Source organism: Sceloporus undulatus, chromosome 9 (assembly GCF_019175285.1).
Source record: "Sceloporus undulatus isolate JIND9_A2432 ecotype Alabama chromosome 9, SceUnd_v1.1, whole genome shotgun sequence".
Classification (NCBI taxonomy): Eukaryota; Metazoa; Chordata; class Lepidosauria; order Squamata; family Phrynosomatidae; genus Sceloporus; species Sceloporus undulatus.
This window is the reverse complement of record NC_056530.1, coordinates 3,601,932-3,629,874: the sequence shown is the minus strand read 5'-3', so window position 1 is coordinate 3,629,874 and position 27,943 is coordinate 3,601,932. Positions and strand designations below refer to the sequence as shown.

At 41.1% G+C, this 27,943-nt stretch overlaps 1 protein-coding gene across 7 annotated transcripts in view; it reads left to right on the top strand.

The window, feature by feature from the left end:
• Nucleotides 1–27,682, top strand: part of WASF2 (WASP family member 2) — a 43,347-nt gene extending 15,665 nt beyond the window's left edge. For 4 of the 7 annotated variants that reach the window (XM_042439389.1, XM_042439395.1, XM_042439388.1 and 1 more), the window contains 8 exons: nucleotides 11,391–11,544; nucleotides 13,382–13,516; nucleotides 15,589–15,742; nucleotides 16,511–16,628; nucleotides 18,179–18,303; nucleotides 20,748–20,903; nucleotides 23,884–24,389; nucleotides 24,974–27,682. In XM_042439389.1, coding sequence (XP_042295323.1) covers nucleotides 11,415–11,544; nucleotides 13,382–13,516; nucleotides 15,589–15,742; nucleotides 16,511–16,628; nucleotides 18,179–18,303; nucleotides 20,748–20,903; nucleotides 23,884–24,389; nucleotides 24,974–25,131 — 1,482 coding nt within the window. In that variant the 5' untranslated portion in view covers nucleotides 11,391–11,414 and the 3' untranslated portion in view covers nucleotides 25,132–27,682. Of the gene's footprint in view, nucleotides 1–1,055; nucleotides 1,274–1,347; nucleotides 1,432–11,390; nucleotides 11,545–13,381; nucleotides 13,517–15,588; nucleotides 15,743–16,510; nucleotides 16,629–18,178; nucleotides 18,304–20,747; nucleotides 20,904–23,883; nucleotides 24,390–24,973 lie in introns of all 7 variants that reach the window. The other 3 variants (XM_042439393.1, XM_042439392.1, XM_042439390.1) reach the window with 2 other exon arrangements.
• Nucleotides 27,683–27,943: the final 261 nt, after the last annotated feature.

Sequence of the window (27,943 nt, the reverse complement as noted above, 5' to 3'; positions counted from 1 at the left end):
GACATTAGCAGGGGTTAGGGGCACAAGACTTCCCATGAAAGTGGAAAAAATGTGAATATGGGAGGGGAGTCCAGGACAGAGGAGGAGCATGCACACACTTCCAAACTGCTCCGTTCCTGGGCTTGGCTTTTCCCCCGCCTGCCAGGAGAGAGAAAAAACCCAGGACAGGAGAAAGAGGAGCAGGCAGAGGAGGAGAAGGAGAAGAAAGATGGCCCATCCTGGGCTTTCCCCCCCTACTGCCGAGAGTGCTCTCACTCTTCTGGGTTGCAGGCAGATGGGAAAGCATGGTGAAACTAGCAAATACTCAAATCCACAAATGTTAAATCTGGAGAGCTGACTGTATTTTTTAATCTAGCTCTAGCTCATTTAAATTTTAAGTACAGTGGTCCATCCACATTCTCTGGGGTTAGAGGTGAAGAGCCCCTGTGAATGTGGAAAAACTACAAATAAAACCCCCCACTATTCTTTCTACCTGAGAGAACATCTCTCTAGGAATCTCCAAGTCCTCCAGTGCAACTCTGTGGTCAACATCTGCAAGAGGTTGATGATACAATCATGCCAGAAGACCTACAAATGCCCAGAGAAATGTTTTCTCTAGGACCTCCTAGGTTCTCCAGCACAACTCTGGTCAACTTCTGACAGAGTTGCACCGGAGGACCTAGAGATTCCTAGAGAACATCTTAATCAAAAATGCAAATAATCAAATCCACAAAAATAAAAGTCGCAGATGTGGAGAGCCAGCTGCATGTAGAAAATACAGAATGTTTCAGTGGTGAAAAAGGCAATATAATAGCTCTACACAAATGAAAGCAAGTGAACAATTTACAAATGGGGGATCTGTCTGCAAAAAAAGCTATATGTCATGCATACTCACCAACAAAGAGTTTGGTAATTTAATGGAATATTGTTGAGCCTGGAAAAAGAAAGGAAGCAATTTACAGAAAGCTTGTTTTTGTAGTCACCTGAAGGTTTTGTTATTTTTTAAAATTTAAGTTTAAAATTCTTTTTTATCCCAGACGAGTGATCATTTACTTACTTTAAAAATCTCTTTACAGCTGGTGCTGCATTTCTGAAGGCATATGCTGGATTAAGGATGAGTCATTCTAGGTACAGCAGTCCTGTGCAGTAGTCTGCACCTGTGGCATGGAGATCACTTATAGTGAAAGAGATTTGAATATGGCTTTTTCATTGACTCTGGAAGGCTGATGATATAATCTTAAAGCTGGCTGCTTTACAGCAAATTGCAGTAAAGCTCTATTGAATCTACTTCCAGGTAATTATTACAGGATTCCAGCCATGCAGTATTTGGTTCCATATACTTTGCATCCTCTGCTTTTGTCTTTCCAGTATTGTGGAATAGAAGAGAGTGTCCTTGCCAGTCAGATGCACCACTGAAATGCTGTTCTTGGGAATACTGCTGAATAATCACTGGTAATTTGTAAATCCAGATTGCAAAAAGTGGCTTCAGTTTCTAGTGAAGCAGAATTGCATTGATATATCTAGTTAACTCAAAGATTAGATTCACTTCCCTGTTTGATGTTGCACTGGAACATCTGGTCACAGTAGATGCAGAGGTAGAAAAACCTGTAATAATTCACCAGTTAGCAGTGTGTCTTATCTTCATATACTTTGGAGTCAGCAGCATTTATGAGATGTAATTGGGACTGTTATTGCTAGTTTCCTCTTTTATAACTTGAGAAGCAGTATTGATAACAACTCTGTGAATAAAAATATACTACAAAAAAAAACCAACTTGTCTCCTCAACCATAGCCCCATTTCTCTGGCTAAAATGCTCTGACTATATGGTTGTGCTGGTATGTAGGGAATAAGTCAGTTGGTGCAAACCAGCTCCAGGCAGTCTTGGATGACACAGATTATCTTGATCCATTTCAAACTGGCTTCAGGTCGGGATACGGAGTTGAGACTGCCCTGGTTGCCTTGGTCAATGATCTCCGTCGGTGCATTGACAGGGGAAGTGTGGCCCTGTTGGTGCTCTTGGACCTCTCAGCAGCTTTTGATACCATAGACCATGGTATCCTTCTGGAACACCTGAGGGAACTAGGAATCGGAGGCACTGCTTTGCAGTCGTTCCGGTCCTATCTCTCAGGCACGTTCCAGATGGTGTCGCTTGCCGACAGTTGTTTGATCAAGAGGGAGCTCAGTTTGGGCGTCCCTCAAGGCACGATACTGTTGCCAATGCTATTCAACATTTACACGAAGCCGCTGGGCAAGATTATCTGGAGACATGGGGCGGGGTGTTATCAGTACGCTGATGACACCCAAATCTATTTCTCTATGTCTCGGACTGTTTCAGTGACCAGGGAGGGCATCTCTCCTCTGAATGACTGCCTGAGGTCGGTAATGGATTGGATGAGGGAAAATAGACTTAAGTTGAATCAAAACAAAACGGAGGTACTTGTGATAGGTAAACCCAACTCGGATATGGAGATATATTCACCAGTCCTAAATGGGGTCACACTTCCCCTGAAGGACTGCGTCTGCAGCTTGGAGGTGCTCCTGGATTCGTCACTTCATCTGTCCTCTCAGATTGACGCAACAGCCAGGAGCGCCTGTTATCAAATTCGACTGATACTCCAGTTGTACCCCTATCTGGAGCAGCGGGACCTAGAAACAGTTGTACATGTCCTGGAAACCTCTCGTCTTGATTTCTGTAATGCGTTCTACATGGGGCAACCCTTGTGCCATGTCTGGAAGCTTCAGTTGATACAAAACATGGCAGCCAGACTGGTCACCAGAAAATCTAGGTTTGACTGAATTACACCTATTCTAAAGTCATTACACTGGCTGCCTATTAGCTTCTGGGCACAGTACAAGGTGTTATTACCTACAAAGCCCTACATGGCCTGGGTCCAGTCTACTTGCGAGGGAGTTGACCAGGCAGGCCCAGCTCTATCAGAGCTAGCCTGAAGGAAGAGACTCCTCCCTCCATAACTGCCATCTTCTGGCCTGTGAGGGAGTTGACCAGGCAGGCCCAGCTCCATCAGGGCTAGCCTGAAGGAAGAGACTCCTCCCTCAGATTTGCCTACAGTGACGTGAGGATGGTAGTGTTCTTCCTGAGGTGCCGGCTGGTAGAGGACTTCCATTTTCTTCAGACTGACTTCCAGCCCAAAGAGCTCTGCAGCTGTAGCAAAGCAAGATGTGAGGTGCTGCAGAGCTGCTTCTGTATGGGCAACGAGGGCAGCATTGTCAGCAAAAAGCAGCTCATGGACTAGATAGTTTAGAATCTTGGTGCGAGCCCTCAGACGGCTTAAGTTAAACAGGCTACCATCAGTACGGTAGCATATATAAATGCTAGCCTATCATATATAAAGCTGAGTTATGCTATATTTGAAGGGGAAAAGTGCAATCCCTTGGAAAGTAGCAAAAAATGGGGAACATGTAAATCACAGAGAGCATTTTCTGTTATTGAAAAAACTGAAAGGTTACCATTACAAGTTGTCCCAAAATGACAGATGGATAGCCGTCATGCCATATATGTTCCATGTCTGCACTTTTCACCTTATTTGTCCCTCAAAGTAAGTGTAGTTTCATTTCTTTATGGCATTTCTTGAGTAGTCTTCCTGAAGTTGTTGGATTGCAGTTCCTAACAACACCAGCCAGCATAGTTGTAGTCCAACAACATTTCAAAGCACCACACAGTTCACATTTCAGCATATAGATGTATGTTAATATTTAACATCAGAAAAAAAGTACTAGAAATGTTTATGAAAATACCAGAATGGCAGTACAAATATTTTCAGAAGTTAGTTTCATAATGTACACATCTGTGAAAAAAATAAACATTCTGTGATTTTTCAGTGATATGCATACTATTTTGATTCAATTGTTGATAGTCTTTGCCAAAAAGTGTATTTTAAAAAGAAGTAAGAAAAGAATGAAAGCCATGAAATTGTTACCTATTGATTATTCAAATAAGCAATTTTTAAAGATTTTCATTGGGCTGGAACAAAATGCCTCTTAGTTTGTAAATATGAAGATGAGAATAATAGACCATGATTTTCCTACTGCTGCATATGAAGTCCATTTAACTGAGTGAATCTTCCTTTGACCTTGGCTTTTTGGGGTTAGTAAATCTTGTAGGACAGTAGGGTAAAGGCCACATATAAATAACTTGTTATGAGAAGGAAAGTAATTTAGGAGTGCATATTCCTGCATTAAACGTCTTTCAACTCTTGGCAATCTAATATTAGCACTGTAAAACCAACATAAATATACAGAATTTTCATTTATAGGTATAGGAAAATCCTAGGAAATTGGGTAGAAATGTATTATGATAAAGATGAAATAACGAAGACTGGAAGTAGATGAATAGATAATGACAAAATAGAGTTTGAATAAGTTTAGTATCTGTTCTACGTTTTATGTTTTTATGGTTTATGTAGTTGTTTGTTATATGTTGTGAAGTGGTATGGTGAGATACGTCTATTGGAGCCCTGGTGGCGCAGTGGTTAAATGCCTGTACTGCAGCCATTCACTTGAAACCACAAAGTTGTGAGTTCAAGACCAGCAAAAGGGCCCAAGCTCGACTCAGGCTTGCATGCTTCCGAGGTCGCTAAAATGAGTACTCAGACTGTTGGGGGCAAATTAGCTTACTTGCTAATTAGCTTACTTGCTGTTCACCGCTATGATCTTTGGAATAGTGGTATATAAATAAAACAAATTATTATTATTATTATTATTATTATTATTATTATTGTATGTCTATTTGTAATTTTATTAATAAAATTATTTTAAAAAGAGAGAGAGAGACCTGTCAAAAACCTGTGGTTGCCCTTTCCTGCTAATTATTATTTGACTACTAGCTATAGCTGGGCTGTTAATAACAGAAAACTATATGATAATTGTATTTTTAGGAGGGATTGGGTGCTTATTACATGTTGAAAAGAATATTGTATGGCATCATGTGACATCCACTTCATAATTATTGGTCCAGCATTAATGGCTGAGGCTCCTCTCTTGAACTGGTCTCTACAGTTCCCAGAATTTTTGGTATCCTGGAGGCTGTGGCTGTGAATGTTGCTCTCATCTCTCAGCAGAACTTTTTGCTGAACTTCCTTTAAAAAACATTTCATTGATGCATGCCTTTCCATTTTCATTTTCATTTTTGTCCTGAATCGCAGAATTACATAAGCTAGCCTCTTGCTGAGAAACTGTTGACTGCTGAGAGGAGCTTGAAAGCTCAAAAGGCCAAGTGCCCTAAGATAGTGGAAGGAACAGTTGGTTTGTGTGGGCTGATTGAAATGAAATCTTCTAGTTCAGTAGCCTGGTGGGTATTTTGTTTATCACTTTTTCTCCCTTTTTTCTGAAACCTCTGTTATGTATAATCCAATGTTAGGCATTATTTGAAACTGACCCTGAGGACACAGTGCTTTAGAGCCTCATTCTGTGTCACGTCTTGGTACTGGCTTGTAAAAAGGGGTGGATAGGTGTTGTTTATTGTTGGAACTCCTACCTTCAGTGTTCAGAGTAAGAAGCTACTAGAGTCACTCGATCATTGTTTAGAATTAGATTCCCCAAAACCTTTCACAGTGAGTGAGGAAGGTTGGTTTGACATTAATAGCAGCCCATTGTGGCTGTTCTGTTAGATTTTTTTTTTCACACCGGGGGGAGGGGATGTCTAAAAATTAACATAACAGAAAAGGACCGATAGTAGTAACTTATATGTATTCCCTTTCCCCATAAATATCAGTGATGAAACAGGCTTCTGCTTTCCTCCAGAAATTTCTCATGTGAGGTTTTTCTTACAGTTATGTTAGGAAAGGGTGGGGTATATATTGACTTTCTTCTTTTCAGTGTTCACTGATGACTTTTAAGTAGGGATAACAGGATCTCAGCAGTTTGTTATCAAAGGATTTTTCATATGAGGTCTTTTCAGTGAGAAGCTGTGAATTTTGGTGGTCACAGAATAGTGGTCTGATTTATGTGTATGTGGTTATGTGTACATGCTTGCAGATGTGGTCTTATCCTTAAATGCTCTTGCATAAGTATAATGTGCCCCGGAGGCTTTCTGAGTTACTTAGACCTGCTTTAAGCTGTGTTCCTTAAGAACATCTTGGTAACAAGAAGGGGTTTTTTAATATTAATAATCTGTAAGTCAGAATGACATGGCTGTATCTTCGAATTCTGCAGGTCAACAATGTGATGCTTCTCTCAGCACAGTCTGTCATGTTCACATTGTATACAAGAGGGACTCTTCAGCCTCCATCGTGGTGGTTCAGAAATGCTAGAAATAGACAGTCAGCCATGTATGTAAACTTCATGGACAATAGCTTGGCCATTTCTGCTTTCTGAAGCTTAAAATAGCTGTCACTGGGGATTATTACATCAACATATAACTTGAGGTGTGGCCTCTTGTTATAGTGCAGAAAGCCAGTCGTTGGCTCAGGAGTTAAGATGCATGCCACTGGCAAAGTCCTTCCATCGTGTATTCTGTGACTACAGGTCATTTTATGGGAGGATGCCTGTATGCAGTTAACCAAGAGTTCTGTTGTTGCCTTTCCTTGTTAATGCCATACTGGCAGATATGTTAGTAGGAAACTGTACAGTAAAAAATGTAAGTCTGAAAGCAAGAACAAAGAAATCTCCCTCCTCGTTTTCCATGGAGCAAAGCTGAGTTAGTGCTATCTCTGTGTGGCAGGTGGGGAAATTATTATCTTTTCTCCTCTCTCTTACTTCACTGTGTACGTATGTTAGCACTTCTGCTTCCTTGTATTATCTGCATCTCTTCTCTTTTTCTTTTTTTAACATTTCCCTTTCCCCTCCTTTGCATTTTTATCATTCTTGTTTATGTATTTATATAAAGAGAACATAATCTTAGGCTGATTTTAGGATACTCCCACTCTGCCTCTTGTGATGGTAAATGGACTATATATTTGCCGTTTGTTTTGGGTTTTTTGTTTTGTTTTGGGGGGTTTTCTTGCATATGCTACTAGCACCAAACTGGAAAAGATACTGGATTTTTTTGTATCATAGCCCATATTTTTCCCCATGAGTATGTTTATGGTAGGAAGATGGTCCTGAAGTTCAGATGATCTCTCCCAGCGGCTTCATGTAAATGTTAAACATCATGGAGGGCAGAATGGCGCCCTGAGGGACGCCAGATGTCAGCTCTCTTTTTGAGGAGCAGCTGTCCCCCAGCATCACCATCTGGAATCTGCCTGAGAGGTAGGAGCAGAGCCACTGGAGTGCAATGCCCCCGATACCTAACTCTCTCAGGCATTCCAGAAGGATACTGTGGTCAATGGTATCGAAGGCCGCTGAGATGTCCAAGAGCACCAACAGGGTCACACTTCCCCTGTCGATGCCCAGATGGAGATCCTCAACTAAGGCAACCATGGCTGTCTCAACTCCGTATTCTGCCCTAAAGCCAGTTTGAAATGGGTCTAGATAATCTGCTTCATCCAAGACAGCTTGGAGTTGGGTGGCAACTGCCCTCTCGATCACCTTTTCCAAGAATGGTAAGAGGGAGACCGGTCTATAGTTATTTCGAATCAGGGGGGGTCAAAGGAGGGTTTTTTCCAAAAGCGGCTTAACCACTTGTTTAAGTTTTTCAGGAAATTTCCCCTCCCTGAAAAATGCATTTATTATGAGTTGAAGCAATGTTTTTATCGCATCACCTCCTTGGATGGTCGGCCATGATGGGCAAGGGTCGAGAGGGCAAGTCGTCCTCCTTACACTTCCAAGTCCACTTCATTGGTATTTAGAAACTCAAATTGATCCAGTTTAACATAGTCTGCGGAGTCACTGGATATAATAATAATAATAATAATAATAATTTATTTATAGCCCGCCCAATCACAAGGAATCCAGGCGGGTTACAACAGTAAAAATAAAGATAATAAAATACAATACAATAAATAAATAAAATACAATAAAATTAAAGAGAGCGAAGTGAGTACATTCACAGTTAGGCCTGATGGAAGTTACCTCTCTGGTTGTTTCTGTTATAATGCCTGCGTCCAGATCAGTCCTTATCTGAGATATTTTATCTGCAAAAAAGTCAAATGCATCACAGCAGGCTTTTGTTGGTTCTAAAAGAGGGTTGGACGAGACTGTGCAGGCGCAATGCGTACAGCATAGAACGAGTTCTTTGCCACTCCATAGGACTTCAGGTAGTCACTGTGGCGTGTCTTGTCAGCTATTAGCTATTGTTGCTTTTCTTCATAATTTAGCGCTATGTGTTTTGGTTCTTTACTGTGTTGGATGTGCAACACGGTCTTACCTATGTGAAATGTCAACTCAAATGATCTCATAAATTCAGTATTAGAACCTATCTGGGTCCTGCCTACAGATGTGCATACTTTTAATTGATTCTTGTTACTGAACTAAAATAAAAGTAGAGGAATACTACAAAGTGTTTGTTTTTATTGTCTAGTAACTCTTGAATGCCTGAGGTTTAGTGCATATTTCATTTTGCTGTTTGTTTATAATTGATTATTTGATTGCTATCCCACCATTCACTTCCAACGAATTCTTTGGTAGCTTCAAAGTATGTCTAGCAACAACTTAGTGAAGCTCAGCTAGTTTGCATGTGTCCAGTGTTGTTGAAATTCTGGGTCTTTAGTTCCCAAAGATATGAGCTGTAGATGTAACTTTAGATATGATGCAGGAGTGGAAGTTGTACAGTCTACCAGATGGTAGTTGCAATTCTCAGCATTCCTGACTATTGGCTATGCTGGGTAAGGCTAATTGGACTTGCAGCCCAACTGCAGCTGAAGGACTGCAGTTTCCACTCTTGATGTGATGGAAGGGGAAAATAATTAAAATCAAATGTGGATCCCGCTTGTTAAGCACTGTGCAAAGCTGTTGCCGCAAATGCAATGCCCACCTCTCTTAATATTTATAAAAATGAGGGTCAAAGAAATGCAGCAGCACCTTTAAGATTAACTGAGTTTTGTTTTCACGTGAGCTTTATGGATATAAACCCACTTGTTCTGATACATTATCAAGTGCTGCCTCCAAAGAAATGGGTTTATATCCATGAAAGCTCATGCGAAAATAAAAGACCGTTTTAAAGGGGCTGCCACATTATCTTTTTTCATTCCCTCTTTCTCCTCTTTATGCTACAAGAGACTAACATGGCTGCTTCTTTGAAAACTGTTCTAATATTTATATTACTCTGAACCATGCAGTGTCCATTTCCTTCTGCCTTTCGCCTGGCAGCCAGTATGTGAAGCATATATGTGGAAACACTTACAGGGTGATAACTTTCTAACATTGGGCATGTGATCCTGTACATTACAGAGGACAACTCACTACAAGGTTGCTATTCTCAGCATGTTGTGTAGTTCTGCTTTTCACCAAGAATGGAAATTTGTAATAGCTAAGTGGCCATGACAGCCAAATGAGTATTATTTTAGAGATGTTACAAATGTGAAATCCTTTCTGCATAGAGACAGATCTGTGAAGGAAAAACCATACCCAAAAAAGCTGCTCTGAGGTACAATTCATTGTAGAACCAGGCTTAAGAAAGAGCAAATTTTTTCATCTGTTTTCCACCTGTTTAAAAAAAAAATACATTGCAGAATTGGCATTAGGATGAGTGAAAGACCAGTTTGAACACTGAGAAATACAACAAATTATTTGTTAAAATACCACTTAGTTTTATCTTTACTGGTTGCTGTGATTATTGATATAGCAAATGGTGGGACCTCTGCAGTACCCAGGCACAACAAGTTCTATTAAGAGGTGAATGTATTCCTGTCAAGATTTTCTGACTTCTCATGGCTCGGGCTATTAATTTCTTGAGGTTTTTGTAACATTATGTTACACATAAAACCTTGGATGCTGTTCTGTGCCCTCCAGATCTTGAACTCCTCTGCAGTGCCAGGTCACATTTGGAAATTCAGATTTTTGGCTTGGGAGGTAATTAGCAAAAGCTAATATCAGCTTGAGTCCCTTAATACCCTGATAGAAAAGCATCCAGGAATGACTCCTGGACCTCAGAGATAAGCTGCCAGCTGCCACAGAGACTATAAAAGGGTGGTTCTAAGTCAAGCACAAACAGCTGACTTAAAAAAAAAAAAAACCCTCCATGATTCTTGGTTGTTGCAGTTGCTGACAGGAAGCCATGTTCCCCAAGCTGTCAGCTTGCTGCTTTTATTTATTTTTTTCTATCCCATCCACAGCAGATCAGAGTGTTTGTCATAAGACAGCTGTCTCCTCCAACAGAGCAGTTCACTGTCTGACCTAGGAGAGGGCTCCTCCCACTTCCTCCCAAGAAATTAATCAACAAATTGCAGTGTTCTTTATTTTTACTATTTGGATCTCTCATAAAAACATGTCTCTCTTCTTCACCAGTGCTTTTAAGTTCTCAGAAAGAAATAATCCTTTTTGGCTGGGGGGGGGGGTCGTGGTGGTGAAGGAAAGTGAAGACTACTTTTACATTATAAATAGTAATTTGTATGTTTATGGCTGCATCTGCACTGCAGAAACAATGCAGTTTGACATTGCTTTAACTGCCATGGCTCAATGTGATGGAATTCTGGGAATTGTTGTTTCTTGTGGCACCAGAGCTCTCAAACAGTGAAGGCTAAATATCTCACAAAACTACAATTCCCAGAATTCCATAGAATTCAGCCATAGCAGTTAAAATAATGTCAAACTGCATTATTTCTGCAGTGCGGATGCAGCTTTGGCTTCTCTCAATAAGTCTTAGAATAGTATGCTTTTATTGTTGGATCTGGAAAAAGAAAAGAAGCTATCAATAGAAGTATAGTGTCTGGATCAAGGGAAGTAATAGCACCACTCTATTCTGCTTTGGTCAGGCCTCACTTGGAATACTGTGTCCAGTTCTGGGCACCACAATTCAAAAAGGAGTTGGGTATGTTTAGCCTGGAGAAGAGGCAGTTAAGAGGTGATATGATAGTCCTGTTTAAATTTTTGAAGGGATGTCATGTTGAGGGTGGAGGAATCTTGTTTTCTGCTGCTCTAGAGAATAGGACCTGGAACAATGGATGCAGACTACAGGCAAAGAGATTCCATCTCAACATTAGGAGGAACTTCCTGATAGTAAGAGCTGTTCAGCTGGAACACACTCTCTTGGAGTGTGGTGGAGTCTCCTCCTTTGGCTTTGGAGGTTTTTAAACAGAGGCTGGGTGGCCATCTGTTCGGGGTGCTTTGATTGTGAGTTCCTGCATGGTGGGGGAGATAGATGGCCTTTGTGATCTCTTCCAACTCTATGATTCTATGATTTGTACTATATTTTGAAAGTGTTTGGTGTGTTGACAGGTTTGGGGGTTGGACGATAGGAATTTGATGGCTTAGATAAAACTGATTTCTGAGCATAAGATGAATAGTGTGCCTCTGGTGTTTGTATCTGTGGCTGACTAATTCTTTTTCTGTTTGGGGATTTTTTTTTCTCTTTCAGAACACCGCTTGAAGCTGGTCCACCATGCCATTAGTAACAAGAAACATTGAGCCAAGGCACCTGTGCCGTCAGACATTGCCCAATGTTCGCAGTGAGCTGGAATGTGTGACCAACATCACTCTGGCAAATGTCATTCGACAGCTGGGCAGCCTGAGTGAGTACTATAGCAGACTTTTGAGCTCTGCCTCAGGAGCTCTTGGGCTTCTTTCTCTCTCTTCTGTTCCTATTTCTCCCCCATCTGTCTTCCATGGATAGCATGAAAAGATCTTCCTGGTCACAACGTTAGCGAACAATGATTTCTTCCTTCTGCCATTGCCTTGCCTTGTTGTAGTAAGTGTAAGTGAGTGTTTTTGGAGAGTGCCCAAAGCAGCTGCAGCAAATGCACAAATGGAATTAGGACATGGCAGGCTTCTTGAATGACCTTCATATAGAAGATCTGGACTTGAGACTCTCTAGTATATAGAGCTTATTATCAGTCATAAGTTATGTTTTCAATATCCTGTGTGATCATACTAGTTTTTCAGAATCCTCTCATTAAAGATGCAGCAATATGGTGACTTGAACCATAAAGAGACTGTACTGCACAAAAGAAATGCCCTGATATTGCCTTTGGTATTAGGTGTTTTCATGGAAAGTCTTACGTTTTATTTTATTTTATTTGGTCCTGGTACAGATTTGTGGCACATACCCCTCCTCACACTGATATTGCAGTCCTTCATACAAAACATACAAGCATATGAGCCATTTAGACATTTTAGTTCTAAAATGACTGTTGCATATTCTACATTTGTGAGAAATGCCTGCCTTCGCTGTTTTTGATGAATCAAATCCCCGGCCTGAGAGTCCTGCAAGTTTGCTTTTTTATATTTTATTCTATTCGATTATGGTTTTTTTTCCTTTTGATCAGTAAGAAACAGAAACCTTGTCAATGCCATATAGACATTAAGCTAATTCATATCATAGTCCTATTTCAACTGTATAAGTACATTCACTCTATTCTAGAGAAGAACTAATCTGGGCTCAGGCCAGGAGAGCCAGAAATTCACTAGGCTGCTTCAAATTGCTTAATACTTCCTATGATTGGCCCTAGCAAATCCCCCACGATCTGGACAGTAGATACATAGGAAGGAAGGAAATTTCTGTAAGTTTGGAAGTGGAAGGCAGCGGGAAAAGACGAAGGCCACATTGCAGGTGGATTAACTCAATCAAAGAAGCAACAGTTCTGATTTTCCAGGGCTGTTAATAACAAGGTATCTTGGAGGTCTCTGATTCAAGGGTCACCATAGGTTGAAGCCAGACTTAACAACATTTAACAGCAGAGTTCCTGTAAATATCATTTGACCATAGAGTTGTGCTTGGGGCCTAGAGTTTTCTAGGGAGAATATACATGCACATATTTCTCCTGAGGCAACTGTCATTCAAAGTGAGATAAAGTTTGAACTACAACATGCAACGCCAAATGTCAATGTGCAAACAATCAAAATTACTTCAACATAAATAAGTTATAACTGGGAAATAGAGAATACAGTATATGTCATATAATATGAACATTGGAACAGTTGAGTTTTGGCATGCTTTTGCGAATGCTTTTCGGGTTACGAATGGCGCCGCGGAACGAATTAATTTCGTAACCCGGGGGAGCCCTGTATAGGAAACCAACAGATAGGACATTGGGATAGGCATGAAAGAATAGAGAGTAGAGTTTGGTCGCTGCTTAATTTCTGATAAGTTTCTTATTCTTAAGGGTTTTTTTTTACATGTTTAACTAAAAGTATATCAAATTCTACTTCCTCTCAATTCCTTGTATAGCAGTTTTATACTTGATAGAGATAGTTATGTATATAAAATTTAAATAAAACACCTCTGCTAATTACTTCTTTTAATACACTGCAAAATATAATCAACAAAAAGATCATGCGAGGTTGTTAATGATGTGGGGAGGGGGAAATTTTCAGGAGTGTAATGCTCTGTTACCTTTTCTTCCTTTTCAGGTAAATTTGCAGAGGACATATTTGGAGAGCTTTTTACTCAGGCGAACACTTTTGCATTTCGAGTGAGCTCTCTAGTCGAGAGAGTCGACCGCCTTCAGGTCAAAGTCACTCAGTTGGATCCCAAAGAAGAAGAAGGTAATGGAGCAAAACTGTGTATGTTTGGGCCAGCTGTGCTGAAGGGCCACCACAGCAGCTAATAAGGGCTTATTGTTTTGGAATGAACTTAAAAATTGGGTTGGGACACCTGTCAGTAGGCCACCCATTATTTGACAACCATGTGTTGGATGTTACACTTCGTCAAGGATATCTTTGTATATGTGCTTCCTTACTGTATAAATGCATAATGTAAGGAAGGGTTATCTATGTTGCGGCTCGTGTGCTGCTCCCATAACCTTTGTTGGGACCTATGGAAATGACGCACAGTGTCCACCACGACCACCTGCAGAGTTCAACCATGTCGACAGGACGCCAAGAAGAAGGAATCTGTGAAGATGTCTTCAACTAATAACGACTCTTACAAGTCTTCACTCTAAACGAGGGCTTTAATCTTCCTTTGCAGTATTTACAACATAGATATACACAGTGTATTGGACATCTGTCTCTAATGCACACTATTTACACCAACCAACAATAACACAACCTCTGAGGCAGTCACATTAACACACAACCATCTCACTGCCTCTCATTAACAGACACAGCCTACTCTCTGAGGCACCAACTGTCTCTCTTCTCCCTCAGTGACAGTTGAGAACTGACAGTTGACAGATCAACATTCCGATGATGCCCTGTTTGAATGCTGACACATTAGCTGCCACTGGAACTGTAAATTATCTGCACAACAGCTCCCCCTAGTGGCCACACCAATGTCATTTCCTGACAATCTAATAGTCATCTAGAGGTAATGACAAAAGTGGCAACCCTTTGCTCACTACCTAATTCAGGAGCATGAACTCATTACTTGTAGGTTCCTTCAAGGGGTTTCTGTCCCCTCTTCTCATTCAGCCACCTTTCCCCACTTGATTCCCTCAGATGTTTTGTATTACAATCCCCTAATTCCCAGCCATTGGACATGGTGGTTATTGGCCAGGATTGTCAAGAAGGAAGATGAGCACAAAGCTGAGGAAGACAAAAACACCAGCTGTTTTCAGAATGACATGTTACTGATGCCCAAGAGTTGTAATTATCAGTACCTGTTATGATTACTGTGTACTGAAGATTTTATAAGACTTTGGACTTGATTGGGTTCCTGAGATGTTTTAAAGACAGTCAGTCATATTTGTCACAGTCATAAGTTTCTGTCATGGTTAATGTTTTAAATATTAGATTATTATTTGATCAATTGATAAAACGTGATGGTGATTTTGTTCAATATTTTCCTGAAAAAATACTTTGACTGACATATATTGCTAGCCAAAAAAATTTCCAAACAGTTTCTTAAGCAGGTTCTGTCCCATCTTTATGTTCTGTTTTTTTGAACAGCATTCTGCTGTAGCTACAAGATAAAATTTCAAAGCAGTCTGGTTCTTAAGCCAGCATACACATACACAGGCTAATGGGCATTTGGGCAAGAGCCCCGGTAGCACAGTGGTTAAATGCCTATACTGCAGCCAGTCACTCACAAACCACATGATTGAGAATTCAGTCCCCGCCAGGGCTCAGGGTCGACTCAGCCTTGCACCCTTCTGAGGTCGCTAAAATGAATACCCAGCTTGTTGGGGGCAATTAGCTTACAGATATAAACCACTTAAGGAGGCCTTAAGTCAGTGCTTCTCAATTATTTTCTGTCATGCCCCCCCTAGGAAGAAGAAAACATTTCGTGCCCCCCGCGCGACTGTAAATAGTATCATTTGTCTATACAATTGTTATAAGTACACCTCTGCATAACACTGTATCCTGAGCCTCGCGCCCCCCCTGGGGGCCCGCCCCACTATTTGAGAAGTACTACCTTAAGTGCACTGATAAGTGGTATAGAAATGTACTTGTTATTGCTTGCTGTTGCTATTTGATTATCTTTCTAGTAAACAGGGTTGAAATACAGCATCAGATTATTTTGAGAAAAGACTTTTGTCTTGAAAAGTTTATTTATAAATATGGCAAAAGGATTTGCGTTGTAACTGCTGAGTGCATTAAAGATATTAACAGGGCAAACGCAAGCTTTTGGTCTGAGCTGACATCTCAGTTTCCTTTTTCCTTTCTGTCCCTTTAAGTGTCCCTGCAAGGTATCAACACCAGGAAAGCCTTCAAAAGTTCTACAATTCAGGACCAAAAACTCTTTGACAGAGACTCTCTACCTGTGCCTGTTCTTGAAACATACAGCGTTTGTAATATGCCACCACCTCTGAACAACCTTTCTTCCTACAGGTAACATACCTTGTATTGGTAACTAAGCAGGAAGGTTGCCCATTTAGTTCTTAAGGTCATGCTGCTGAGTGGTCAGCTAGCCGATAAGACAACCTCATACAATCAGGGAGTTGGAATGCTTTCCGTACAAAGACAAGCTGAAATATTTTGGCCTTTGTAGTAGGGAGAAAAGATTATGGGGGAAGGTGGGAAAGGCACCATGATACAGGTTTGTAAAAGTGCAAGATGAGATGAGAACAGACTTTTATCTCACAATAGTAGAGCTTAGGCTCATAGGGTACTTGGCAAGTGGTTTAGGACAAAGAAAAAAGTAGTAGTTTATGCTGTACTGGCCATTTAGCTGCACTTTTCCTCCTGTAAGATATCAGGTATGGTTCAGGAGAGGATAAATCTCAGAATACACATATTTCCTTGGACCACACAAGTAACTGTCTTTGAACTGGTAAAACATAATTACAGATAGCTGAAACAGCTGTCTTTGTTCAGATGTGGTCGTGCTACAAAGTAGTTGCTATATGCACTGTGGCAAAAATATTTCCTGCTACATCATGAGGACACAGTAGGTGCCTACCCTAGCGTAGGATAAGGTGGAAACATTTGATCCTTTTCCTCTTGCACTAGACATTACGGACTAGCAATATGGAATATTTTCATTGTACCTTGTTATCTGGGCCATATTGTATTAGGTCTCTAGGTAAACATTTCTCCTCCTTGTGCCAGATGTTTGTGTGTGTCTCATTGTATATATATATGTATCCTTTTTCCTAGGGATGATGGCAAAGAAGCACTTAAATTCTATACAAATCCATCATATTTCTTTGATCTTTGGAAGGAGAAGATGCTGCAGGATACAAAGGATATAATGAAAGAGAAGCGGAAGCATAGGGTGAGGCTAAGGGCATCTTTTTCTTACTGAGTTTTTTTAGCACTTAAACAAGGCATGGGAGGAAAACCATAATAGGTGGCAGCTATCAAAATTGAAGCAAGCTTCTTTTAGAGGTGAACATAGACATTTCTGTTACACAACTGGATTAGTTCTTATGATTTCAGTTTAAGGAGAAAAAGTTCCATCAGACCTACCCCTTGGGGTGTTTGGCTATTTCTTCTGTTACATGGCGATATTTAGAGCCTCATCACAAAATCTTATCAGTGTATTGTTTTAGTGCTAAGGATGTAAGTCTGTGTACAGTTACCTGAGAGTAAGTCCTGTTGAATACAGCGGAGCTTACTTTTGAATAAATATACAAAGAATTGGGCTGTAAACTGTAAAATCATACTACCCTACCTTTTATAATGTATCCCCTGTCTCCTAACCCTGTCTCTCTTTTCAGTTTTTATGGCGTGTGATCGCTTTCAAGATGACAGGAAAGTGCTGAAACTAGTCAGTCTCCAATATAACGTGCCAGATATTGTGCTTTCTGTGCCAGGCCTCTTTCCCCTTCACATTATTTCTTTAAGGACAAATGGACTCAGCTTTCCTTCAGTTTCAGAAACTGTGGCTATGAAGAGGGAATGGCTTCTTGTGCTGGCTGAGCAGAAAGCACATCATGCTTGTTTCTCCTGTCTTATGGGCCACAGATCGTGTTGGGGATGTTCCCCAGTGGCATGGGAGAAAGTGGCATTCACAGTTGTCAGGCAGTATATGTTCATGTGAATGTGCAAACATGCACTCTGACTCCCTGCTCTGTTTTTGAAAAGAGGGATTCTATGATGACAGCACTCTTTCTTTGTAAAATGCCCTTTGAAGGAAAACCCCTGGAATAAGTAAAATACACACCACTTCCGAAACCTGAGAAATGGTACCCTGGACCATGTTGTAGGAGAGAGATGTACTTGCTCCTTCCCACAGCTGGATGCTGTGACTGGAAGAAAGCTACTCTGTGACACTGGTATACAGTTTTTCTTCATTCAAGCTGCAAGTTTATGCAGCCATGATAGTGTCAAACCCAGTGATAGGAAATTGCTTCAGTAATGTGTAAATCCACCCACCAAAGCACCTCCTACAGCATTATTTTCCAAGCTGTCCAATGTGGGAAATGGGCACTGTCCTGGAGAATTCAGTTGTTCAGGCATTCACTTTCCTAGCTAAGACTTGAACTAGCCAGTTAGCCCTTCCATTTCAAACAAGGATTAGGAAGAGTTCTGAGTTTTTGAATTTATTTAAAATAGACTTCACAGATAATAGAATGATGAAAATAAAATAGAAGCTTTTACAGTAATTTCTGTGCCTTTTGCTTGTCTTTTCTCTTACATTATAAATAATGTTCTCCAGCAGAGAGGAAATAAGTTTTTAAAAGATCCTGTTTGATCTCAGAGAATAGATGGGACATCTTTGCTACTGTCAATGAAATAAAATAGTATGTTTTTACAAATCTAACTTGGTTTTTATTCAAAATCATATTGGCTTGATCTTTAAAATACATATTTATTTTATAGAAAGAAAAGAAAGATAACCCAAACAGAGGAAATGTGAATCCTCGAAAAATCAAAAGCCGAAAGGAAGAATGGGAAAAAATGAAAATGGGACAAGAGTTTGTTGAGCCAAGAGAAAAACCAGGAGGGTAAGAGAAATCCCAGTTCTGGACATGGCTGCTCTGGCTGCTCTGAAAGTGATTTGTATTGCCCTGTAATTCTTCCGGTCTCACCTTGATATGCTCGTCCTAGAGGGGTTTTAGATTACCATTTGACAGTGAAAAGTGTGTTCTGGAAAAAATGTATGAGCTCTGTGTGTGTGTGTGTGTGTGTGTGTGTGTGTGTATAGTAGTTCAGATTAGACATCCAAAGGCTTGGGAGCATGGCATTTCTGGCTCTGTAAATCACATAGCTTTCTAGAGGATTTCTGACACATTTTGCTCCCAGTAGTCTGCTCCACAAGATTGTATGTACATAATTCCGAAAAAAGAAGGAAATGTATAAATGGAGAGCAAAGGAGACATGTGATATATATTAGGTGTACAATGGGAAACTCATCTGATTGCATGCTATGCAGCCCAACAGTCTTGTCCTATCAGTTGCTGAACTTGTGTGATAGTGTTTTGAGCCAGCACTGATTCTATAGGGATTGACATGATTGCTCCTCCTCTTTCTGTTGGTAGATCAGAGTTGTATTAGTACAGACATAGTGCTGGCTACATTTAAGAACTGCAGCTCTAAATGATTGTAATTTGCTTATATTGCAGTCTGAATGGAAGTGGACCCATGATTGCTCTTCCACAAAGCTCCCCCTCCCCTTTTAAATATTTTTTCTCTTATAGGTGTGTGGGGATGGGGGAAATCATCCTAAGTAGAGGAACCACCACTGCTTATTCTTGAATTACTTGATATACTCAATGTTTTCTTCTTCACCTAATAATAAAAGCTCAGAGTTATACAGAGACACTGATGCATAGAGATTGAGGACATACATGTTACGCCACATGGAATTAACATACAGAATTTGCTGCTACAGGAAAAATCATAGCTTGGTAATGTCACTTTGTAAACTACAACTCCTAGAATCCCCTTCCCAACCCCTGGTGCCGCTGCACTGGCAGGGTGGAATTTCCCCAAGTTGTAATCTAAAAGCAACTTTTCCAAGGTGTCAGAAAAAATGTTTCAGTGACTTGTTATAATGGTCTATAAATAACCTCTAGGTTTCAGCAGTTACATGGTATTCAGTAACTGTTGCTCAGGCACAAAAAGAGGATGGGCAGATTGCCTTTATGTCCTATTCATGAGCTTCCAAAATGCATGTTATTGGCCACTGTAGAGCTTGACTGGGTGGATTACTGGTGTGATCCCGTAAGATTGCTGTTATGATGTTATGGAAACAATTCCCGGTAAACCACACCTGTAAAAAAATATATTTCCCAAAGCTGTTGAAGAAAAGGTACTGTCTTCTCAATTTAGCGTAAGGGGTGTTAAAATACAGATAATCTGAAGGCATGAGACCAGGTACCTGTCAAAGAACTTGCTTTGCACAAAAGAAATCTCTGGTTTTTTTTTTCAAGAATTCAGCTGACAAAATCCATCCAATTGCTAACAGAAGATCAGGCAAACTCTTAAGCTATGTTGACAGTATATCTTCTGTCACACTGCCACTTCCTGCACTATATCATTTCAGATTGCCACTGGAGCATCACATGTTGATAAGCTTCCCAGGTGTTGCAGCAGGGGAACTAACACACCAGGAACTAGGACTATCTCCCAACATGTTCACTTTTAACTGCCATGGGGTTCCTGACATGTTGGGGAGCATTCAGACATATATCATCTACTGTCACTATCCTGTCAGGGTTCTTCCTCGTACTGTAGTACTGGGAATGGTGGCAGTTTTTCCCAGTCCAGGATCTGTCGGAATTGTTATTATTGTTGTTGTTGTTGTATTGCAACTTCCATTACCCCAACCATCATTCACATATCTAGAAGGTATCAGGTTGAGGAAGACTGGTATAGACTTGAATCCCATTGTGGAGAAATGTGGGATATAAATCTTGGAAATAAATAAAAATAAATAAATAGTGATTGCAGTACGTGATATATTAGAATTATAGAATGGGGAAAAGCTGGAGATAAACCTGATTTAATTTCCCCTGCCCTGTTACCCAGAAGAATGCTTCTGGTGTTAGGCTATATTGTATATACAAATAGACATACGAATAGCAGAGGACTGAACCAATCTTACATCACCAGAAATATTTAGAGACGACATTTAATAAGTCATATAAATGGGCTCAGAAGGAAAACCAACTCCTGTTACTCCAGGGAAAGAGGCATGCACACAGGTTACAAAAGCTCCTTCTTTGTACAATAAAAACAACCTTTGTCAAAAGAAGTTCAGTCCAAAATGTCAAATAGGATGCTTATAGTATCAGTACCATAATATTGTTGTTTTTGATGTCCCCATATCTTCTTTTTCCTGACAAATACACTCAAAATATTCTTCACTTCATTCTAAGAAGTTAAAAGGAAGAATGTTGGCTAGTATGGTATCTGTCATAATAGTTGGGGTTTTGTTGATTTTTAGGTACCCATCTAACATGGTCTATCAGAATGGTAGCATTGGCTCCAATGAAAGTGTTGATGCCAACTACTATCCCCCTCCTCCTCAGCCAGATTCAGTTTCACCATCCCCTCCTGCATTCACAGATGACAGTCTTCCACCACCACCAATGGAGTTTACGTAAGTACTGTTGAAGTCACAGTTGGCAAAGGGAAAAAAATGTACTTAGTCATTTTCTAGAACAATTGCTGAGGCAGGGCCAAAGTGAGCCTGTTCATCAGCTTCATTCATGAAGTGTCCAAGTGTTTTTGCAGGAGACTGTTTTAAAGAAATCCATAAAGCATTATACAATAAATATGTTGCCTTCATCATGCAAAAACATGAGAAAATGTATTATTGCCAGATCATCTTTACACTGTTTCACACAGCACATTTATCCTACATGAAGACAGTATATTTCCCCAATGTAGGGTAAAATGTGTTATGTTATTGTGTGGAACAAGTCTGTCTTGTTTGAAGCCATTGTAAAGCAAGCTTGTGGGAAATAGCTGAAATTCATCTACAAATAGCGGGACATCTACTACATAGGGAGTAACTACTGCTGTTTGAAAACACGAGATATAAGCCTATGTACATGTTATTTCTGTGAGGACTAGAAACTATTTAAATAAAATTGGATGTTTCTATGATCATGAATTTTTTGTTATTTGCAAAAGCAACTTCTAATATTTCACCTTCCATTTTCAGAGTAATTCTGGAGGTGTTTCTTATAGTCACCTTATCTTAAGGTAGTTTCCTTTCCAGGTTTATGGCATATATACAGTTAGGGACCTGTTCCACAATGGGACAACTGTCACAATGGAGCAACTAATTGGTACTCTGGGCCCTGGTCATCAGAACTGGTATCAAATAATACAGATACAATTATTCTTAAAGAAACTGCTTCAGATACAGGAATATCCTCGCCCACTTACTTTTTTAAAGAACATGTGCGTCTCTCCAGCTGTTTATTCTAAAGGCCAAATAGCATGCATATATCATTGTCTGCTAGAAGAAACATTTGGGAATCCAATGCTTCATAAGGCAGGATGGGAAGCAGAATTTTCCCTTTCACTTGATAGTAAGACCTGGGAAAATACATGGATTCATTTACCGTATATACTCAACTATAAGTCGAAAAATTAATGCCCCAAAATGAACTCCAAAATCCTGGGTAGACTTGTGGAAGGGTCAGTGAGTTAATGCTAATAGATTTTGTGAAAGAAGAAGTGCCCACCTTCCTCTTTAGCCTTGTAACGGCTCCCTGTTTGAAGCCCGGGCGCTGGCTTGCCTCTCCTCCTCTCCCCCTCTGTGTGTGTGTGTGTGTCCGTTTCCCAGGCTCTCAGCCTTCCTGCAGAGCCAGACTTAACAAGCTGCTGCTGAGAGAAGGAGCACAAAGAAAGTATGCCCAGGCTTGTACACCATTTTGCCTGGAAGTCCTGGGGGTGAAAAGGAGAGAGAGAGAGAAAGCCCTGTCCTCTATTTCTGAAAGCCATGAGTCTTGGGGATGAGAAAGAGAGAGAGAGAAAGCCCTGTCCTCTATTTCTGAAAGCCGTGAGTCTTGGGAGTTCTGGGAGTGAGAAAGAGAGAGAGAGAAAGCCCTGTCCTCTATTTCTGAAAGCCATGAGTCTTGGGAGTTCTGGGGGTGAGAAGGAGAGAGAGAGAAAGCCCTGTCCTCTATTTCTGAAAGCTATGAGTCTTGGGGGTGAGAAGGAGAGAGAGAGAGAAAGCCCTGTCCTCTATTTCTGAAAGCTATGAGCCCCCATTGGGGGTGAGAAGGAGAGAGAGAGAAAAGCCCTGTCCTCTATTCTGAAAGCTATGAGCCTTGGGGTGAGAGGAGAGAGAGAGAAAGCCTGTCCTCTATTTTGAAAGCTATGGCTTGGGGTGAGAAGGAGAGAGAGAGAAGCCCTGTCCTCTATTTCGTGAAGCTATGAGCTTTGGGGGTTAGAAAGGAGAGAGAGAGAAAGCCTGTCCTCTATTTCTGAAAGCTATGAGCCTTGGGGGTGAGAAGGAGAGAGAGAAAAAACCCTGTCCTCTATTTCTGAAAGCTATGAGTCTTGGGGGTGAGAAGGAGAGAGAGAAAAAACCCTGTCCTCTATTTCTGAAAGCTATGAGCCTTGGGGGTGAGAAGGAGAGAGAGAGAAAGCCCTGTCCTCTATTTCTGAAAGCTATGAGCCTTGGGAGTTCTGGGGGTGAGAAGAAGAGAGAGAGAAAGCCCTGTCCTCTATTTCTGCAAGCTATGAGCCTTGGGAGTCCTGGGGGTGACAAGCAGAGAGACAGTGGGGTCTGTCCTCCTTTTCGCAAGCCATGTGCCTTGGAGATGCTTTTGGTAAGGGGAAGAGTGTGTGTGTGTGTGTGTGCGCGCGCGCGCACGCACGCTGAGGTTTGTTTCCCCTTTTCCATGCTGAGACTGATGCTTGGGAGAGGTCCAGAGAGTGAGCTGTAGTTCAATACTCCCAAAGCCCAAGATTTTTTAGGCAAGGGTGATCTAATAGATTATTGCAAATTTTATTGTAAATTTTTATTGTAAATGCATGTTGTTTTTCTATGCCTAATAAGGGTTGACTGACTGACTAATATAGGGGTAGGCAACCTGCAGCCCACGGGCCAGATGTGGCCCAGCGAGGCCTTGGGACCGGCCCCAGCCCGGTCTTGCCGCCGATTGCCGCCGGGGCCTTTGGCCTTTCGCGCGCAGGGGCAATTGTCTATAGAAGCCTCAGAAACATGCATTTATATTAACATTTTTTAAAAAAAATCAGCAATTTTTTTCATGTGTCCTCCACATTTTTTAAAAAAGTGTCCACCATGTGAAAATTTTGTACTACATTTGTCCCGGTTTATTTATTTATTTAAATTTTTAAAACATTATTTACTTATTTATTTTTTGGCTTCGGCCCCCCCAGTTGTCTGAGGGACAGCAACCCGGCCCCCGGCTCAAAAAGGTTGCCTGCCCCTGGACTAATAGATTAGAACCAATTGAGTAGGCTCTTGTGCAGGGAAGAATGTCAGAAAAAGCTGAGATGGACTGCTGTCCTTTCAGCATAGCAGATTTCTTTGTCTATGCTCTAACTAATTGAACATTTCAATTCTTCTCCTTTCCTCTCAATCTTTGTTTCAACAGCTATCCAGCACACAATCAAAGCAGTTCTGGAGGGCTGAAAAAGTCCAGCCTAGTTAGCCCAAGCCACCCTCCACCAGCTCCACCTGTGGGCTCACCACAGGGGGCCAGACCAGGCTTTGCCCCACCTCCTGCCCCACCACCACCACCACCTATGACAGGTGTTCCTCCCCCGCCTCCACTTACTGGCTTTCCGACTGCAGGCATCCCACCTCCACCATCTCCACCCTCATTCCCACCACACCCAGATTTTGCAGCCCCTCCACCACCGCCACCTCCAGTAGTAGAGTATGCCATTGTACCTACACCCCAGTTATCCCAGCAGCCAGGCAATGCACCTCCTCCTCCTCCCCCCCCCCCCCCTCCTGGTCCTCCTCCTTCATCTTTTGGTAGCATGGATGGTTCAGAAGCTCCTCTTCCACAATCGGATTCAGTGCCTTCCAAGCCCAAATCCTCCTTGCCTGCTGTTAGTGAGGCTAGAAGTGACTTGCTTTCTGCCATTCGTCAGGGTAAGTCCTTTTTTGTTTTGTAAATCCAAGTCTTACTGCCTGAAACTGAATATTACTTTTTGTATTTTGCCCATAAAAACGTACTGGGAATGCCTTTAGAGTTAAGAGTATCCCCTTTCAGTTTTATTTCAACTGGGTCTATACACCACACATCCTAACCAAGTGGCATTTCAGAAAACGGTGTTAACATCCACACTTCCTGACTGCTTTTTGGTTATTTGTCATCAGAAAGCTCCAATAGGAAGTTTAGTTCAGGCTGATTCAAACGAGAAATAATTGAATAAATTATTAAGGATCAATTGAAAGTCATAAAACTGAATATCAAAATAATGGCTGGCTAACATAAAGCAGTAGTCCATAGACTGAAAGTTACTTATCATGGGATATTTCATTTGGTCCTATTGAAGATCCTGTCCCCAAGCCCATTCTATTAACAATGGGTGCTTATATCAATAATTCAATCCTTATTTAAGTTGTGGTTTTACTTACTTAGAGTAGCCCTTCCTTTGGCCCTTATGAAAGACACTAAAAGTAACCTGTTGCTTGGAAATGGCAATCAATAACCTTCCTTCCTTTCCTGCCAGGATTCCAGCTTCGCAAAGTAGAGGAGCAGCGCGAACAAGAGAAACGAGATGTTGTGGGCAACGATGTTGCAACCATCCTTTCACGCCGCATTGCAGTAGAATACAGCGATTCAGAGGATGATTCTTCAGAGTTTGATGAGGATGATTGGTCTGATTAAATTTCAACCCATCGTTCAGGCTTTCTTGCAACAGAGAGAGAAATGCACATAACTTCCCAGATTGCAAAAACTCTTCACTTTTTATCTCTTGACCAATAACCAAAGATTCAAGTATCAAGCTTCCAAATAATCTTTATTTTATTGGTATTATGCCTCCTGCCCAGCAAGGAGGAAAATGAAAATTTCCCCCATATCTCCAGAATCTCAGGGTCCAAGGAACGGGCAGAGTCTATTTATAGATTTATTTTGGGTTAGGAATATACTTTTTAAAAAGACTTAACAATGCAGGACACTTTTTGCATTCAAAAAGTGTTTGTTAAGATGACAAACATGTTAAAGGGCAATAAACCTAAAGGCAATGCTCTTTCTATGTAGCTGTATGTTGGGCATTGGAAATGCATAACAGTAAATGATGCTATGAAATAGTGACTTGCCTTCTTACCCAGGAAATGGGCTCAGATTTTGATTCCCACTCTATCCCTTTTACAGTCTTCTTGAATGCTAACTTCAAAACTTAAAACAAATGTTTAAGAGTTGTACCATATACAGAGCTTTTAACAAGAAATATTGTGGAACTGCACACCTACTTTCCCTCCAAAAAATAGACAAAATGGGAGAAATGTGTGAGAAAACAAAAATATTTTGCCAATTTTTTTGGGCTCAACTGTTCTTATTAATGGATGTGGTATTTCTTAAACTGGGAAGAATTTGCAGCACCTCAGATAGGAAATTATAAGCAATGGAGTCCATATTCTTAGTCCAGGAGGGATATTTTTTGGAAAAGGGTGACAGTGGCAAATCATAGCTATTGGATCAAGAACCCTACCCCTCTAGATATCACATGTGGCTTTGAGGAATCACAGAGTGCCTGCTTATGGATGAGCTTGGTCATCTGCAATGTACATTGTATAGTCAACCATACTAACTTGGTTTGGCCTGGGAATGGGCAGTAAACCAAGGTTAAGGGGTACACCCCTCACTAGACTTTGGAAGGCACACTATTCTGCCCATTCTTTTTTCCCCACAAAAACAAGCTGCAAATCCCCCCTTCCCCTATGACCAGCAGGTAATATGGCGGGGACAGTTTCACCGTTTCTTGGTGCGGGGGTGGGGGGGGGGGCTTTCTTAAACCAGAAAGTAAGCCAAAGTTCAAAGATTTTCCTCTTAAAAAGTGGATTGGGGACTTTTGAGATTTTTGAGTCTTAAGGCTTGGGGCCAGCATGCCACCTCTGGGCTGCATTTCCCCACTTCTACTTTAACCGTTGAGTAGCTAGCCTTCTCTGTTATTACATAAAATCTACGGATTTGTAACATCAGTTTGTAGGAGTGGTTCATGGAGGACAACTGTTATAAATGGAAATATTCACTAAATTTTACTTTTAAGATCAGCACAGCAGCATTAGGTGTGCATACCTCTATCTTGCAAGGATTTCCTTGCAAGTTGATATTTAAGCTGTCAAAGGGCAAGCCTTTAAACTAATATGAGGGATCCTGTTTACTGAATGATGCTGGGCACTCTCATAAGGAAGGTGCTGATTTTAGGTGCCACTAGGATACCCTCCTACCTTTTTACCAATCTGAAATTGCCTATCTTTACCTTCCCTTCTTTCTCACTACATTTTTCATTGTAAGACTTTAACACCAGGGAAAGATAATATTGGCTGGTGGAGATGTAATCTTCTTTCTGTCTGTCTTCTCTTTCCAGCTCTTATGATGATGATTAGTCTGGTTCTTTTAGAACTTTGGGTGTTGGAGCAAAGCCTAGAGCTCAGTGTTATATTTAGCCAAGGGACCAAAGCAGGGATGGGAAAGTGTGTGGCCCCCTGAATGCTTTTTGATTGTCACTCCCATTGGCCCCATCCATCATAGTTAATACTGGAGAATATGCAGAGTTAAGAGTTCAAAAGGTAAAGGACCACACATTTCACATTCTTGAACCAAAGTCTCAAAAGCAGACAAGGATGTGCTTCAGACTTAATTTAATGTCCAAGTGGGGGAGAATTCATCTATAAACTCCACTGGGAAAGTTCCTTCAGACATTCCTTGTTGGAATTCTGGTGCTTTTGTTTGCAGCACTGAACAGCTTTGAATATATTTTTTCAGTATCTTAAAGAAAGGGCAATTCACTCTTGTTGGTGATTTACACACTTTAAAAATCACTCTAGATCTTAGAAGACAAGATGCTTATAATAATGCTTCTAGGTTGTCCAATTCATTTAGTTCTAAAGAACATATTTTAAAGGACCAGGAGAAACTAGCTGCTGTCTTTCACATGGGCAGTATACAGACCACCCAAAAAGGCCGATCTCTCGGCGTCTTGCTTTGCTGTGTGAGGGAGCCGCAGTGGACAAATCGTGTGGCTCCTTCGCGCAGCAAAAAGGACCTGCAAAAAGCGGGCCCTTCTTGCAGCGCCATAAAGACGTCGTAGTGCACCAATGGTGCACTTGTGATGTCCTTATGATGCCAGGACATGCGGACACTAAGCGTCCATCGCGTCAAAATGGTGGCACCCATGTAGACAGGGCACCGCCATTTTGCTGCTGCCAGTACGTACTAGGCTTACCCTAGTAGAGGCTGGATGGCCATCTGTTGGGGATGCTTTGATTTGGATTTCCTGCATGGCAGGGGGTTGGACTGGATGGCCCTTGCGGTCTCTTCCAACTCTATGATTCTAGTACGTACTAGGGTTAGGGAGCGTCTGAATGGTGCGCGCTTCCTAACCCTACTGCCGCCACCATGCTACATTTTGCTGGTCTGTATCCCACCATATAACATTTGTCCTTGAAGGTGCCATTTCTACTGTGGTTTGGAA